General features: G+C 38.9%; 1 protein-coding gene across 2 annotated transcripts in view; it reads left to right on the top strand.

Annotated features, from left to right (window-relative positions):
* Positions 1–18,109, top strand: part of COL15A1 (collagen type XV alpha 1 chain) — a 153,891-nt gene that overhangs the window by 117,828 nt on the left and 17,954 nt on the right. For both annotated transcript variants that reach the window (XR_012633173.1, XM_074899784.1), the window contains exons 26-33: positions 1,483–1,560; positions 1,677–1,712; positions 6,490–6,543; positions 6,624–6,683; positions 8,766–8,834; positions 9,209–9,250; positions 11,600–11,645; positions 15,725–15,814. Coding sequence is in view for 1 of the 2 variants with exons in the window: in XM_074899784.1 (XP_074755885.1) it covers positions 1,483–1,560; positions 1,677–1,712; positions 6,490–6,543; positions 6,624–6,683; positions 8,766–8,834; positions 9,209–9,250; positions 11,600–11,645; positions 15,725–15,814 (475 nt within the window). In the remaining variant the exon portion in view is untranslated. The remainder of the gene's footprint in view (positions 1–1,482; positions 1,561–1,676; positions 1,713–6,489; positions 6,544–6,623; positions 6,684–8,765; positions 8,835–9,208; positions 9,251–11,599; positions 11,646–15,724; positions 15,815–18,109) is intronic.

Here is an 18,109-nt window from a genome sequence, read left to right as displayed (position 1 = left end):
ATACTGCAGCTGTTATTTTGTCTTTCTTCCCCTTCTCATCCACCTGCAGGAAGCAGGGGAGAGGAACATCTAAGTTATTACAATCTTGGGGATAACAAAAAGTAAAACAAACCCACTTTCTGCTTATTCTTTGTAAGTAGCTGACCTCACTTTCTCACAAGTAATAGGAAGGCTTGGAAATGGTTAATTATGGTTTGAAACAGGATTGTTGATGAACAGCATCTTCATTGCTCAGAAGGAAACATCTCGGGCCACAAACACCAGTTCTCTTTTGTCATAAGGATTCCTGTTCTTCTAGAGTGCATAAAATTATCAAGCTCAACCTTAAAACCAGTTGGGTGGGTTTTGGTTTGGGTTGTGGGGGTTTTGTGTTTGGGGCTGGTTATTTTGGCTTCTGCTGTTCACACTGGAAGGAACACAAAACTGAAGCCATTATATTTTGTACCCACCAATAGCATAGTGGTGTTTCTGAGGTATGAACACCAGGTTATGCTCAGGAGTGATGAAGTTGGGAACCACAATGAAGCTGCACAGACACCTAGGAGCATTTTTTTTTGAAGGATCGTGAGATGCTTCTGTTGCAACCTCAGGTCCATAAAATCACAGAAGATAAAGTCAGTGAAACCAAGCCATAGGGAGACTCCAAAGAATCCTCAAGGAGACTCCAAAGACTTAAGAACCTGCAAGAGCAACCGAGTTATAGGATGTCCTGCTCAGTGGAAGTACATTATAACTGGGGCTGTCATTTTAATCAGCAATGCAATTGTTGGTTTCAAGCCAGATTTCTTCCATTCGAGATCTTGGGAAAGCTATTGTACCAAGCTGTCTGAGCTAGGAGGAGGAAAGTTACAGCTGAAAGATCCAGAGTGGGAATCATGAGCTGGCATTGGGGAATGGTAATTCATGCTTGTGCTGCCATTATTCTATGGAATTACCCCTTGAACAAGTGGAATGCAGAGGGTCATCATTTAAATGCTAGGAACTGGCCTTCTTTAAAGGTAATGAGGCTGCAACATGCCAGGCATATAGAAAGAACAATTCATGCTTTCCTGATAGTAAAATCAGGACACTTAGTGTTCTATCAAAATTTTACACTTCCAGCAGGATTTCCTGATCACTATCTAAGCTGCTGGTACAAAAGAAGACACCAGTAACCTGTCTGCCTTTGACAGAACATGGTCTGAACACACCATGTTTCACATAGTTACCCCACTGAAAACAACTAAGTCTTTTTTAAAAAATAAGTATTCATTTATCTCAGGGACATTTACAGGAGCAGGATGTTTTTAGTGAACTTTACTATGTTGTAAGAAAGATCAGCCCTTATCTCTCCCAGAATCAGGCTTCACCCTACTGACATTGATATCACTTTTTTTGATATCACAGCACGGCTAATTTATCATGCTTCAGACAACAGTAATGCTGCTTTGATTCATTGAGATCTGCTTTGTAAACACTATAAAATAACTTCGATAATTGCAGGGTGAAAAGGGAGAACCAGGAGCTATCATTACTGCTGATGGATCTTTACCGGAATTATTAGGAAGAAAAGGGGAGAAGGTAAGCTAATACTGTGTTGGGTTCCTCCAGAATGTTTGGTGGCCTTGTTACCAGCCACATCTGCTAGATACTGCAGAAGTTCTCCTTGTCATTATATGTATGTCTGTCCTCAACAGGGTGAAGCTGGAGTAGTGGGACCAGTGGGACCAGTGGTAAGATACTTCCAAAGATGAGTGGATTCTTTTTTTTCTTTTTGCTTTGGTTTTACAGATAATGGTAAATATAAAGGTACTTTCTGATAGCTTTTCATTTCTTCTGGGTAGGGATGATAATGCATATTCATGCTTCAGGATGATCAATGTCCTTCAGAAAAGAATGTTGTTACATATGTGGTGCTGTAAACTACTGACTTGATTCAGAATTTAAATTCTGGTAGCACAAATGTATCCATTACTATCTAAATAGACAGTGAAATATCATCAACACTAGAAACTTACATAACTTATGGCTCTGAGTAAACTGGGTTTGTTTAGCCCTGAAGATAAAAGGCTGAGAGGGGCTATACTTGCTCCCTGCCACTGCCTGAAAGAGAATTATCGAACTAAGGTCCTTCTCAGAGGTGCACAAGAAAAAGAGGAGTGCCACTGATCACAAGTTCCAGCAAAGGAACATAATATCTAATAATAATATATATAACTATATACAATACATAATATATTAATATTATATTACTATTATTATATATAGTAATATATAATAATATATAGTTATTGTATATTATATATAATAATGCAATAATATATACTGTATATAATAATATTGTATAGAATAATAATAAAAATAATGATAAAATCTAATATCAATTAGATATAAAGAAAAAAAATCACAGTAGAAGTGGTTAAACACAGAAATAGGTGCTCAGAGAGATGGTGAATTGTGGAACAAGGTCTGAGCAACATGACCTAACTTGGAAGCTTGTCTTGCTTTGAGCAAGAGGTTGGTCTAGATGATCTTTAAAGGTACCTTTGAACCTAAATTATTCTCTATTTCTGTGATTTATGTTAAAGCAACTGACTGCATCAGGCTCAATTTCTGTCAGTGCCAGTAATTTGAAACTGTCTTGGATTCTGAAGAAGCTGCAAATCACGCAGCTGTCAGACCATTTACTGAAATCAGGAATGAGAGGCCTTCTTTCAGGCACTTGGCCTGATATTTTTGACTGGACACAGAATGTTGTATGAAAGACACAAGAAATTAGTTATAAAATGAAAACAGTTTCCCATACTCAATAGTGTTAGGGCAGGAATTAATTTCTTCTGGTCTATAATTCTAAAGATCAAGGATATTCAGTGTTTCTTCGCTGCTTCTTTTGATTTAGCCTGGTCTCTGTCACACACCAAGGTGTGTAAGAGATTTTGCCATTAGTTTCCATGGTCTTTAAAAGGGATTAAATGGGTGTGCTGAGCAACTGCTTTCTTAATTACTGTGTATCAGAATACACATATCAGAGGGGACTATCCTAATTTGCCAGAAGGGGATTTCCTTTTCTCCTCCTCATACGACTGCAAGATGAATCTATCCTTTTACTTCTGGATTCACAGAATAATTTGGAATGTAAGTGAACTTCAGAGATCATCTAGTCCACACCACTTCCCAAAGCAGGTCTGTTTAGCTCAGGGACTTGTCCAGTTGAATCTTCAACATCTCTTAGGATAGAGATTCCACAGCCTCTCTGGGCAGCACATTCCAGTATTTGACAACCTTCGGGGTAAAAGAAGTTTTTCCTTATACTTATTCAGAGTTTCTCATGTTCTAGCTTGTGTTCATTGCCTCTCATCCTATTGCTGTGCACCCTTCAGGACATGTTCTTTTTCTCTCCGCCCTGAACTCTGTTTACATCTTCTTTTGTACTGACACGCGATACTTCATACAGTTCAGCATGCAGACAAGAACATTCAGAGGAAGCTCTTTGCCAGTACCAGTGTGAATGCTGAAGGAGAATTTGGCACACAGAACCTGCCTCAAGACTTTGCTCATCCAGTTCCTCTTTGTGGTGCAGAACTCTAGTTTGATCATTGCTGCTAATGTGGACGATTCATTTTGATGTTGTCCCATAGAAAAAATCCCTTTGTAATTCGGTGGGAGTCCTGAGCAGCAAAAAATACAGACTTCGGAGTACTGGGCCAGAGTCTTTGCAGCATAACTTATCAAAGTTTTCATTATGATCGTTCTTTTCCACTTTGCACAAAGTAAGACTCCAGCCCAAGAACAGCTTTGAGTTAGCTGGAGGCTCTGATCATTTTTCTGTACTGTTAGGGCACATTGAACTCACACACAAGTTTCCAGAAGCTAAAAAAAATTCCTTACTCATTGCTCCCCTCCTTTTCAAAACTTCAGCTGGACAGAAGAGACGATCATGGGAGCCTGGAGCACAAGGATTTACAGAGAAGTAGTGGTTTGGCAGATGAGAGCTAGGGGTAGTCAGGAGGCTAGTACTGTTAATAGCAAAAGCAGAAGACAGACTGAGTCCAACCTCCTGCCACAAGGGAAATGAGAATCTTTTACCTGCTCGATTATGCTGTTCATTGTCAGTGAAGCAGACCACTGCACACTGCTGAATGGGAGCCCTTAGTAAGAACCACATTGTCAGTCTCTGCTGTTATAAATGAAATTTTCTTTTCTGGTAAGCAGTCTCTTGTGGCTTCCTCACTTCCTTCTTTCAGTTCTAGCTGTGACTGATGGCTTCTGTCTCAAGGAGTCACTAACATCTCTGAGGGGTGGGCTGGCAGTCTGATAGAGGAAATACTAAAGGTGGCTCCAGGATGGTCAGCTCTCACATTGTTGATGTTTATTTAAAGTCCCAGTTAAAGCATGAGATCCGGACACTTCTCTTTATTTAAACTAATAAAAGAGTCTGTTGCTGATCATCTTCATTGCTCAGTAGAGCTCAGATTTGCATATTGTTTAAAGGCTCAAATGCCAGAAAGTGAAATAGTAAAATACCCCACAACATTTTGGATTTCTTTTTTTTTTTTTCCAAACCCCATTATTGCATGTGGTAGCATGGAAGGGTGGGTTGAATCACTTCGAAAGCTTGGGGGCACAATATTGAAGTTCACATCTGCCAGAGTCTACCAGCAATCTGTTACCTGCTTTAGACACAGGCATTAGCTTTGATCATGAGAGCAGAAATCGCCTTCAAACAGGAAATGAAACAGAAGTTTAATAAAGGTCCTACCATCTTCAAACAGTTTCAGTTGCCATTAGTGAGCTTTAAATTCTGATTACAAAGGTGATGTTATGAATCAATACGTTCACATTAACCATTTTCTGAATTTCACCTCTAATCTGGTCTTGATTTATAGCATGATAAAAATTACAACAATTAATCCATGAATATCAGCTTGATGCTAAGATAGAACATCATCATCAAATAAATTTTCCATTAATGTACATCTCTTTTCAATGAAATGATGTTACATAAAAGCAAGCACTTGCCAGTCCCCAAACCAAAAAGCTTTGTTAACTGAAAATTCTATCAATATGGCAATAGTTTAATTTATAAAACGGTTTGGTAAGAGACTGCTATTTGAAGCTAGACGGTATTACCAAGTGACTATTCTGCTGATCAGGTGAGATGCAAAACTCCGAGCATGGAAATCATTCAAGTATAAACAGGCTATTTCTTGCAACCTTTCTAGCTCTTCACTTGCCCATGCTCCCTCTATGCCTTGAACTGAGAGACAACATTGCAACAGAACTGGACTGTAAATAAGGAGACAGTTCTGCCACTGGCTTGCTTCCTTCTTAGTCTCCACTTTCCTTAATAATCAAGAGCAAGTGAGTGGCAAGATGAGGATTTCCTCTTGGTTTTTGATTGTTTGCTAGTTAACCTTTGAAGTAGCAGTCACAATGCCAACAAATGTTTGCTACTGTTAAAGTGATGTGATGAAATCGTGGTAAGCAGTGCAACAGCCAATGCCTTTCTTCCATCAGCATAGGTGTGTGGTAACCACCATGTTGCAGGTAGCAATAGAAAGTCTCTTATAATAATCACACTGAAAGTACTGTGATTTCTCTGGATTAAACACGTCAGTTGTCATCTATCAGTGGTATCTGCCTGAGATCTACAGACAGATTATTTAACCAATAATGCGAGAAGGGGCATCTCTTAGCATTTCACCAGACCGAAAAAAGGAAATGAAACCAGAAAGTTTGATACATATGTAAAGTGGTTGTCTAGACCCTTGTGGTTTTGTTAAGTTTCAGGAAGCTGACAGCAGATGGAAGTTTGTGGTATTCTCAGCTTTTTGCTGTTCACTTGTTGGCTGCCTAGAAGCTGCATGCTTGCAAATGCCCAATCAAAGATCATCTATAGTCCTGCACCACTTTTCCCAGGCAGACTGCTTGCCCTTTCTTTTTGCAGTCACTTGCATCGCTTTGTGAAGCCTGATGGATCAGTCACTCTTGTGTAAAGAAAGATCTGTTCTGTTTCAGCTATCGGCCCCATAAATCCACATACCCAGGCTGGCAAGGGGCATGTAGAAGCCTGGCACTACATGAATTCTCTGGCTGATCGACAGACATTGTCTCACAGGGCTTGATTCAAAAATAATTAGAAAACCAAAGGAGATGCACAAAGCATGCATCACTAACTGCCTTTTTTCTACTTATTGATACATTTAATTCTCCTGATACATGGTGACTCAGTTTTGAACTGCACACCCAACAAGTGTCTGAGAATTCAGACTTCTTTTCAGGCAACGAGCCTTTTTCCAAACCAGAGTTGACCGTTATATGCAAGCCTCAGCTTCTGAAAATCATTCAGCAGAGCAAATAAAGAGGACATTCTGTGCATTCTCTGAAGACAATCACAGACCTCTTTTTAACACAAATACAAAATTATGAATTTTATTCAAAATAATTGAATAAACATCACAGATATGTTCCATATATTCTCCATAATCGCATATTTTTTTTTTAATCCAGGGACCAATAGGACCTACTGGACCCAAAGGAGAACTTGGTTTCCCAGGACGTCCAGTATGTATTATGCTCTCAAGTGGAATAAAGATAGACAAACTTGCTTCTGACACACATTATACTATTTCTACTTATTTCAGGGCCGTCCAGGACTGAATGGACTGAGAGGTGTGAAAGGTGATCGAGGTGAAGCCTTTAATGTAAGTTCTTGCAATTAGTTGGAAAAAAATCTTGTTAAAATCTTAAATTCGATTTATATGAGTTCATTTAAAATGATGACAGGACTAAAAATCTGAAATGATCTCGAAATAATTGTACATTTCTGATACTTTTCCTATCGGTAACAATCATTGAAATGTCAACTTCTGGGTCCATCTGAACAGTTGTTGCAGATAAACATTGTTGTATCAGCTCCCAGGTGTAAGTTATATGTGTGATTCACTGTTAGCATAGCTGGTTCAAATAGCAAATGATCTGGGATAACCAATTGTTTCTGTTTATCAAAGACTTCCTGACTCAGGCCATCAGTATGACCCCTCATGGTGTGAAGATTCTCCCATAGGCTCTTAGCTATCTAGCGCAGGCACAAACATCACTTAAGCATATTATAGTGAAGTTGCATCTTCTCTGCTAACAAGGAGATACTTGGTAATACCCGGTACCTCCTTTAGTTGCCATGTACATGTATCCAGAATAACAACCACTGCATAGATAATTGCATATCCATGCCCACCTACAACCTGTAATTATGGAATGATAAGTGATGAACCAAGGTCCTGATGCTGCAAGTCTGTTCTTAGGAAAAGTCTTCATAGGAGTGGTCTCAAGGCAAACATCAAGACTGGTCTACACAACAACAAACACTGTTGAGCATAAGCAGTAAATTTCACAATAGCAGCGTGTGTGGTTGTTCTGATGTCATGGAGCAATCTATGCTAGAAAAATTGGTACCCATACCACAGCAGCAGCTAATAATATTTCATCTGCATCAGAGATATGCTGAAAAAAAGGCAAGGTTATTTCACTGTGTTAGCATAGAAATCACAAGGTAGGGGGATCAGCTAGGCATTGGAAGAGGTGATTTAGTCGATATCACTGTATTTCAGTAGTGCATTTTTTGTAAACGAATTCTGTTGTATAACTCCCCTGTTTCTATTTTGTTTTAAAAAAAAAAAATATACCGCACACAAGTATGTGTGCACATAAAATACAGGGCACGCAATTATGCAAAACACAAGTATGTTGTCTAGCTGGACAATAAATATGACTGAGATGATGATACTGCTTTATCCAGCTAACAGGGAGACTAAGAATTGATGAATATCAAAGTATCTTCACCTAAAGAAAGACCAGATACTAAACATTGCTTACACCTCTGGAGAAATGCATAAATAGAAATTTAGTTGCTGGAAGGTGAAACCAGACAAATCAGACAAAGTCTAATTGGAAAAAAGTGACAGAAAAGATGACTAGCCACTGGCAGAAAATATTAAAGTAGTTTTTCCCTTCCTCCATATCTTCAAAGGTGTCAAGGTTCATTTTCTGGATTGTCTGCCCTAACCAAACAAAAAACTATTAAAGCAAGTATAACTAGATGAAGTACATCAGGCTGGGAAATTAAAGCAAACAAGCAAACAAAACAAACTACATGTTCTAATAGTCCTTCCTGGAGTACTCAAGGAAAATAAAATCTAACGTATTTCTAATTATTAATGAGATGACATGTGTCACCTCACAGAAGCTTGCATTGTTGTGGAGTGAAAGATGGACATGGCGTGATGCCAAGTTTTTAAATGACACAGTAAAAAATGGGCATTTTCTTTTGTGAAGGGCAGTCATGCCTCTGGTCTAGCAGGGTTCCTTGAAGGTGCTAATTAGCATGTAGTTATCTGACTGATGCTTGAAAATATATGAATCTCAGCAGTCTTGAGAATCCTAGACCAGTCTTGGATACCTAATTTTCCTTGGATGAGAGATCCACTGCCTTTAATTTAGTTTCAATTTTTATTGCTTTGAGGTTTCTAGTTTGTTGGGTTTTTTTCCCCACTGGAAAGAATAATCTTAGACCATTTTGCTCTCCACAGAGTGCTTTAGGTTAAATATTAAAATTCACAGCTTGGTCCCTGTAACTGAATGCTCAGTCTCCCCTCAAGCCATTTAACACAAAACTTCGTGGTTAAATGGGGTCCTCTGACCCCCTTCACCTTATTTCTGTAGGCTCAGATGTATTGCATATGAAAAGATCTGTCTAACATCTTCTTTCTTTCACTTTCTCTTACAAGGGCCTTCCTGGCTTGCCTGGACCCCCAGGGCCCCCTGGACCTCCAGGACGTATAGTTTATATCAAAGGAGTAAGTACAACTGGGGATCAGTTGCTGGTCCATTGCTGTAGCAGAAATGTGCTCTAGAAACAGTTTGCAGAAGGAAACATCAAAACTTGTTTCAGGCAACACAGTTAGCAGTGTGTGACCTTGCCTCTGTACATAGGAAAAAAATCTCTTAATGGAGTCACTGACATGTAAGAGGTTTGCCCACACACAGAGTGGGACCCGCTGAAAGACCTGTGAAAGCTCCCAGGCAGCAAACTGGGCTCTTGGCTCGGGAGGTGCTTGTTTTTGTCTCCAGTCATGTCTTGTGTCCCATCATGTCTATTAAATCTATTTGGTATGTTATATGCTGTATTATACGTATTCATGAAAATAATTTCCCTTCTTGTTTTCAATAGACAGTTTTCCCAGTCCCCCCCAGACCTCATTGCAAAATGCCAGTGAGTCACACACAGAATCTGCTCTAAGCAAAATGCATGGCCATGATAATACATAACCAAAGTAGCTACATACATAACCACAGTAGCTTTGCAGCTTTTCTCCCCCTGCCTTCTGCTTTGCACCAGAGATGTGTTTTACCTAGTCTTCAAGATAACAGAGTATGAAGTCTTTAGATATCCAAAATTAACCATACATAAAATATATAACAGAACTAGAAACACTAGAACCTTTTGCTTAAAGCACTTTGATTACTTGGTTGTGCTAACACTTTTAATGCTTTTCAAAGCCTGTGTTTCCATAGTTTAAGAGTTGCTTTGAGAAGCTGAACGTTTATACATACATGTACACCCATTTTTCAGATGTATATGTAAATACTGTCTCCATGTTCTTATGTCTTTAGCTGTTTTCAATTTCCCTGTCCAAAATAAGACTTGTTATGTATTTCATTGTGGCATGAAAGATGCATCAGAAAAGAAAGATCATGTTCTTAATTTGGCTCTCAAATGCAGCTTATTCACATATAAACATTTATTATCTTCAGAATGGCAGCAGGTGCTGCCACTGCTTTCCAAAGGGCATGACAAAGCCATCATTACATTCAAAGGACCTGCAATTTCATACATAGTATGGAAAGAAAGGAGATGGGCTTTATATTTTCAGAACACCCTGAGGCAACTTTTGTTTAATGAATCACAGAAATTACATCCTACAATGAATTGTGAACAGAGTTCACTCCTGGAAGTACTTTTAAGCCATGGGTTAGGTACTTGGAAAGGATTCTGCCTCTGAGAGCCAGAGTCCTCCCCTGAATAGTGTGGTGTGCAGTATGGCTGTTCTACTTTTCTGTTAGACAGTATAGCTCAAAATAGTATTGTGCCCCCTCCTCCAATTTCCATTCCAGTTCTTTTTCACTTATTTTAGAGAAACAGCACTCGACTTACACTACACTAGATGCATTGATATTTATCATCACCCTACCTTTACTGATGAAGAAAGATGTATCCACACTTATGGGTCTTTCTGTTAATTAATGATTAATAGTCATTACTCTATGGCAATTTGACATTTCCCCAGTTTTGGCCTACCACCTCCAGGCACCATCCTTTTATCTCTTTGAATTCCTCCCTTAAATCTTCCCATTCCCACAACATTCTTGTACATTAATAACATATGTCCATAATCACATAGGGATTAATCAGCCTCATCTCTGAAACCTGTCTAGACAAGGCCCTGAGCAACATGATGTAGGCTAGCAATCTCCAGAGATGCCATCCAACCTCAACTCTCCTGTGTTTCTCTGTGGAATGATTCAAACAATACAAGCCTATTTTAACTGAATTTCAGGTAACAATAAAAAGTCACTTTTCAAGAAGGTTACAGCCAGTGAATAGTAGCAGTAACTTTTATGTGCACAAGTAATAGAAACCTGTACTCATAAACACCTCTTTGTGCATCTGAGTATGCTAGATAGATTTGTCCTACATTTGTGAATAATCTCCTAAACCTATCCAAGTTTATAGATAAGAAGTCTGCTGTACATGCCTACATAAATGAATATCGATAAAGAACTACAGACTGAATCCCACAAGTTATCCTCATGTGAACTGAACTTCTGAAGTTAATGGAGCTATCCATGTGAGTAAGACTTATAAGAGCTAATACTTCAGGATTAGCCAGATGCAACACCTTCATTTTTTTTTTTCCATATGCTTGCTTAGATTCATATAAATAGTACTAGCTAGTACTAAGATTTGTCCATTTCCAAGCACTGTGCCACATTTTAATTCCTGCACTGTCCCTATTTTGAAGACAGACAGTAGAGGTAAGTAGCATGCCCACTGTTACAGGTGTCTGGTGTCAGAACAGGATAAACTAGAATAGCTTCTGCCTCCCAGTTGTGGTCTCAATGCATCTGGAGCATAGGCCAGCATCAGACAGAAGGCATAGCCGTGGTCTGATGAAAAACTTACAAACACAATCTCTTATCTTACAGTCAAAATACAAATCCTGCTTTCAAATACAGTGATGTAAATTCAGAGTCGTTCTTGGAGAATGAGTTTTCTGATGCTTCACTGGCATGACTGAGAGGAGTTTTTGCTGATGCCTCCAAAATGCATGTTGTTACCCTCTTGCTGAAAGCATGTTGCATGTTAAAGAGAGCACAATCCTGAAAAAAGCTTCATCGGCTAATACTTGGACCTTGTCAAACTGGAGATAATCCCAGAGTGTTGCTACAATATTTACTGTGATAGCATGCAAATTTTCCAGGCTTTTCAGTCACAGCAAGTGATGCATTTCCATTGGTTAAATGTGTATGGATAATTTTTAATAGATTTCTTTGTCTATAGGTGAGCACTCCTTACCCGGGAAATCAAGAAGCTCTTACTGGCCATGGTAAGTAATTCTTTTCTTGTATCTTTGTTTAAATAAGCTTTATTTTTTTGTTCTTTTTGCTTTTTCTTTGTTATTGCATAGCTGGGTTTATGGGGGGGGGGGGGAAAAAAAAAAAAAAAAAAAGGAAGAATTAAAAAAAAAAGTGGTCTTGCATCTTTTTCAGGTGAAACTGTAGGATCATATCTTGGTCCAGTCTCAATACTGGCCAATAGGTCAAAGAAAAAATGGACCTAGGTCTGCACTTTGAAGACTAAGATTTGTAGATTGAGCAGTGCAAAGCTGTTTCTGCAAGATCTAATCTTAGAAGTCCTGTCAGAACAGAGATGTCACACATGGCTGTGCCAACTCTTTACTCTCTGCTCTGGCAATGTGGCTAGGATGCAAATTCTAAAGTCCACGTGATACTACATCCCACCAAACAACCAGGTAGTTTCATTCCTCTAACCACTCATTCCTCCAGTGGTTGGCTGATGGTGTCAAAAACACTTCCCTTCCCTAAGTGACTGATACCCAGAAAAAATTAGCCTATAGTCAGAGCTCCCATCCTTTTGCTTAAAAGAAAATTATCACAGGCAGGGTCAGGACATACTGGCTGCTGGAATCCCAGAGAATATTGCTGAGGGAAATAAACAAGCTATCAGCAATTCCATCTGTGAGGAGGTAGTGATTTTTCTAGTGAGACATGAGGAATGTTTTTCATCCCTTCCTTCACTAGAAAGGTGAGGCCTGTTGAAAAGAGTAATTTCTAGAGTTCGGGAGTATCTAGGACAAAAACCTGACAGGCAGACAAAGAATAAAGTAAGACTAATGGGGAAGGAGAATAAGAAACTCCACACATGAGGACCCTTGGGAAACTGTCACAATGCTGAAGAAGAAGTTTTTTTAATTTTCATTCCTTTTAATAGAAGGGGGTTTCAGGATGATAGAAAGTCAAATCTGTGGGGTACTATGATGTCCTGAACTTTCTTTCAGCATCTTTACTGCTGAATGACTGACCCACCTCTTACAAGTGAAAGCTTAAGTCTTGTGCTTGGCAAACTGTCCACATTTCGTATGGGCTATGTGCACAGAATTAAGTCCATAGAGCCTAGGCTGTCCAGTGTTGCTCCTAAATTCAAAGACTCCCAATTTCTTGTCTCCCTGCATACAGAGACACCAACATTTTCTCTGACCATATTTTTGTTTTTAACAAAGAATCCATGATCTAACAGAATAAATGTCCACAGAGAGCACAAAGTTCTTGGTTCAAGGCATTTTTCTTAGTTCTGAGAGTTGACTTCGAGCTGATAAAGAACATTCTGCTCTTTTAGACTTTCAGCCTAGGTAAAAGCTTGAAAGTGAGGGGATTTACTATGACAATTTTGTATAAAACTTGTTGGTTTTATTGAATTAATCACTATCATTTATTTTCTCTAAATGCATACTAATTCTCCAAACACTAAATCCTTAAATCACTCCAGCATGAATCCCTTCTTCCTTTGGAGGAAAAGTGACCATTTATGTACAGTTTTCATCCCATTTTAAGATTATTGTAAAGGTCTGACTGTTCTATGCTTGAGCTAGTACGCCACCAGATAAGCACAAAGTGGTCACTGTGCACACCAGGCATTAAAATTAATGCAAGCCTGCATCTGTTGTTCAGTGTTTTTGTCCTTCATCAAAAACATGCTCCAAGGATGGTTTCAGTTACATGCAGAGGGAAGCAAATAGCAATTCTGTGCCAAAAAAATCATGAATGCTGATTGAAATAGTGTCACCTTGACCAAATTGTGTGGAAGTCCTTCAGTTCCAAAGGTATCAGAAAGCTCTGTGACAGTTTTGCCCCTTTAGAGCTTCTTGTGGCTGGAAGAAGTTGGGACATTAAAGCAACACCCCAGAGCATCCTCAGGGAGCAGCCATCAGTTTTCTTATGATCCACTAGTACACAATGCAGAAGGAGGTTTTCTTAAGATCATGGAGGACATAAAGTCAGTGGTCTTCCTCCTTTTATTTATCTACTTATAATACATTTATTTCTGCCTAACTGTTACACTTCCAGAGTAATTTTGTGGGGGGAAAAAAAAAAAAAAAAGCAGTAGTTCAGCCTCTAATATACAGCCTGAACCTGTTTCCCAGTTCCCATATTCCTGGGAATTAAATCACCATTCACACCACTGTGCAAGGGAATCTGGAGAGTTTAGAGCTTATTCAGATAAGTCAGAGCCTGCATGGCAAAAACAGTGCATGCAAAACAAATTTAATCATACAGCAGTAGTATATATTATATCAGTTCCAAATGCTGGGGCTTGGGGTTGTTTCTGGAGGAAGAGATGGTTATTTGGGGACCAGTTCTCTAGTGTTGTCCAGAGAGCAGGCAGTGGGCTGGTATCAGCAACTGGAACAGCTTCTCTCCCTCAGCAATGACTGAGTCATTTGGAAAGACCAGGCCACCTTGATCCAAATGAGGAAGGAAAGGAAGAGGAAAAGAGTGCAAGGAATCAGGGTAAGGGGCAAGAGTGGACATAATAAGTGGTAAAGAAAAATAACTTGAAGAAGAGCAAGTCAGAGATTCCTTGTATAAGCTCTGTATGGGTGTCAATATTTTAAGAGGACCTTAAATATTGATGACTGGACTGGAAATCTTCCTGGAAAATAACTCTGAAGATGACATGCTTGGATAGTTAGGGTTCAGCTGACAACTAGGAAAACTAACTGCACACCTGAAAGATTGTGTGATTTGTCTCAGTGTAACAGAAAATAAGGCCCCACTGTTCTATCAGTAAGTCTTTGAACATGAGCTCACAGCTGGAGGCTTAGTCACTAGACAAATCATGGGGAGTATGACCATCTTTCACTTTCATGGCTGAGAGACAAAAGAGGAAGGTGGAGAGGAACTCTCTGGGAACTTCTGTTGTAACACGGGGCTTTGAAAGGGAAGATGTCCATCTCATTCTTTTCTATTTGTAGCCATTCACACAACCAGAAGGAAAAATGCTGTAACTGTTTTTCAGACTAAGGCTTTCTTACCAATTTACAAGTGGCACTGGATCATGGAGCATGGACTGGGTACCCAAGCAAGAGATTGTTTCTGTGCTTGTCCCAGTGAAATTCATAAATGTAATCCGATCAGGTTTGGAAAGAGCCAGTGTTCTTAGTGATGCACTGATTCACAGCATAGATGACAACTGACCTCAGGGGTGACAATATAAGAGGCAGGGAGCCATTAAAAATTACTTCAAGAGATGTGTCTTGTATCTGCTTGTCATTGTACTTCAGCACCCTTCCTGCTCATAACTCAGAATAGGACCACCTCACCTTAAACTTGAAAAGGCATTTCTGCCTGAAGGAAGCGACTATAAGATGCTACTCTGGGATGTTATTTTGTTATGATGTTATTAAATGATGTTATTTTACATGACTTTTGCAAATATATTAGCAATTACTCAGGCAGAACAAAGAGATAAATAAGACCTAATAAGTCTAAATACTCAGAGATCATTTTACTCAGATATTTTATAGAGCAAGGTTACCATGAAAATTGAATCATATCTGGAAATATAGAAGGTTTATCCAGATGCATTTGGATGCAATTCTACCCTCAGCTCATCTGGATGGAAAATTATGCTAAAAGCATTTCTGTTCTCAGAGAACATTTTCTTCATTATTAATGCTTTTATGACAAGAAGGAGTAATAAATGATAACATTTTTGAAATTCACAGTTGCAGATGTTATCATTTATTGGTTTGTTTTGGAATCTGGACATCATAGAAGATGTGGTATCGAACGCAGAGCCATTACTCAAGAACTGTTTCTAGAACAGGTTTCTTCAGAGGGTCTTAGGCTGGGTGATTAAGAGGAAGGGAGAGTGAAAGATTGAATTGTAAGAGAAAGATGGTCTTGCATGTGTTGGGGTTGATAAGAGAAGACAATGAGGCAGTCATTCAGTGTTCATGAGGAGAGTGAGACAAGCACATAGGGACTGGAGTCATGTGCCCCACATGTATGGAGAAGTCCACTCATACTTTCAGTGGTTTGGTTGTCGCTGCTATAGTCTCTGCTGTTTGCCAGTTCTCATGAATTTATAATGCTTTTATGGCAGGTGCTAAAGCAAACAGGGATTCCTGGGGGCTGCACAATTCAGTGGACTTAAAAGGAGAAAAGGGAGACAGAGGTGCTCCAGGACCACCAGGTATACGAAATCTGTTATGTCATTGTCATCCTGTAAAGGAATGCATGCTTAACTTAAAAAGCAGTTCAGCAAAGTACTTTGATACTTACGCCTGCAGCCTTACCAGCCTAAAGACTTATACCTAGGTTCCTTGCTGAACTGACACACAGAACAATAAAGTCCATAATGTTATCAAAAATGTCTTCTGAAAACAAGTATTTGTACCACACATTTTTGAGTATTATGAATGTTTTAAGTACAGGAATAGATAATGAAATGTAACTGGCAGGTCAGAGACTTTTTTGAATTCTTAGAAGTGTATCATGTTCACTTCCTGAGATATCATTTTGTTGTCAAACTTTCATAGTCAGTGCTTCCCATTTCAGGGTAACGCACCTCTGCATTATGACTTCAAGGCAGACATTTGTTGGCGACAGTCCCACTTCCAGCAGGAGGTGGAACTAGATCATCTCCATTTCAACTTTTTAACATTCCATGCTCTATTTGTGATAATCATGAAAGGTCTGTGTGAACTAAAAATACCAATACATTGATGGTAAGAGTATCATAACAGATGTTCCCCACCCAAGATTTACTTTTCTGTATCAAAAAGTTGATACACATTGCTAATTCTTACACACTCAAAACCAGTTACAGAAACAAGTATTTATTTGAAAAGATTCCTATTACAAACTTTTCCCTTTCTATATATTTTTTGAAATCTCACATACTGAGATAAGGTTTTGGTCAGTGCCAGAAATAATTTGAAATAGAAGAAGCAGTATATCAAATTAATGTTGCTATATCATATTTATAATCTTTGTCCTCTAATCTGTTGATAATAAATACAATACTGCTTCTATATAGATATTTCTGTCTTTGTTCCAAAGGCACGGTTCTATTGACTGAAGATTTTAGTCAGGTTATTTTTAAGAGGGCATCTGTTTGTTCTGATAAAACCTGTTTTCTTGTCTTGTCCTCATTAATTTTTATTCTGATCAATATCCAGTGCCTTAAATAACTGGTTGGTGTTTCTTAGTCATCAATAAACTCATAAAAAGGAGAAAGCAAGAAGCATTTCTAAACAGAAATTAAGAAAATTTTATCTTCTGTGCCCGTTTATCCACTATGTCTGTTCAGTCTCAGGTTATGTATTTAATGCAAATTAATGTCCTACAAGTATTTTTGCCTATACCTGATTATTTCAGGTGTTTCAGAAGGAGAGGGTTATGCTTATGATCTTGTTGTAAAACTGCACCTAGTGAAGGATGATGAAAATAACAAGAATTCTGGTTAAACTGAAAACTGAATTCACCTTTCTCCTAAAATAACAGATATTTATCATTTGCTAACCAAATCCAAATAAATATACTAGCTTCAATATTTTGTGAAGTTAAAATATGTTAACTAAGACCAGTTCTGTTGATGCTTTGAAAAATATTCCTGTTTGGTTCCTGCTTGTTGATGTAGTTGCCAAAATATTCTTCCATACGAACCAGTTCTCTAGGTCTCAGATATCTGCATAATCACTGACAGTGAAAATTCACAAGCCAGAAGTTCCAGGGTAGTGGAACATGATTAAAGTACAGGAATTTTTCAAAACCTTCTCTGACGGACAGATGGCTCAATTTCCTTACACTACAAGACCTGCTGAGTTGCAGCAATCAGAAAAGCTTTCTGAACTGTGGTACTTGTCCACATGACTTTTTTTTTTTTTTTCACAAAATGTCTCCTCTCCAACGTTACAAGCAGGCCTCTATTAATTGATAACATGCAAAAATACGAAGCCAACACACAAAGCGGGTAAATGGCAGGCCACACTTTATTTAGCTCCTCTGTATAGAGGCAGGTGTAGTAAGTATCCAGAGCATACCTGCTGTGTTCCAACCACACGTGCAATGCTCCATCACAACCCCGGTGTTTCTGGTTGGAGGAACACAGTCTGGAGCCTTGTAAGAAAATGCATTTATAAATAGAGGAGGAGACTTCACTGTATCACAGTCTCAGACCCAGTTGCCTAAGGCTGAAGATCTGCTAATCAAAAATGTAGTGTTTATTGCAGCATGGTGGCCCTTGACCACAGTCAATCCCCTCGCTTACTGCAGGTCATTCCCCAAAAAGCCAACCTGGCATTCTGGACAAGCTTTCACATCCATCCAAATCCACTCTTTGGCCTGTTTCTTGGTCCTGAGACCTTCTTTTCTGTATGAAGAAGTTTCACTTTTTCCTCTATGAATCCTGGAAGGAATGGTGCTAAAGGAAAATCAGTAAGGTGGAGCAAGATGGCTTCTCACTGGGCAAGCATTAATTCTGGTA

Source organism: Athene noctua, chromosome 2 (genome assembly GCF_965140245.1).
Source record: "Athene noctua chromosome 2, bAthNoc1.hap1.1, whole genome shotgun sequence".
Taxonomy (NCBI): domain Eukaryota; kingdom Metazoa; phylum Chordata; class Aves; order Strigiformes; family Strigidae; genus Athene; species Athene noctua.
Note: the sequence above shows the minus strand (reverse complement) of the source record. Positions and strands in the feature narration are given on the sequence as shown.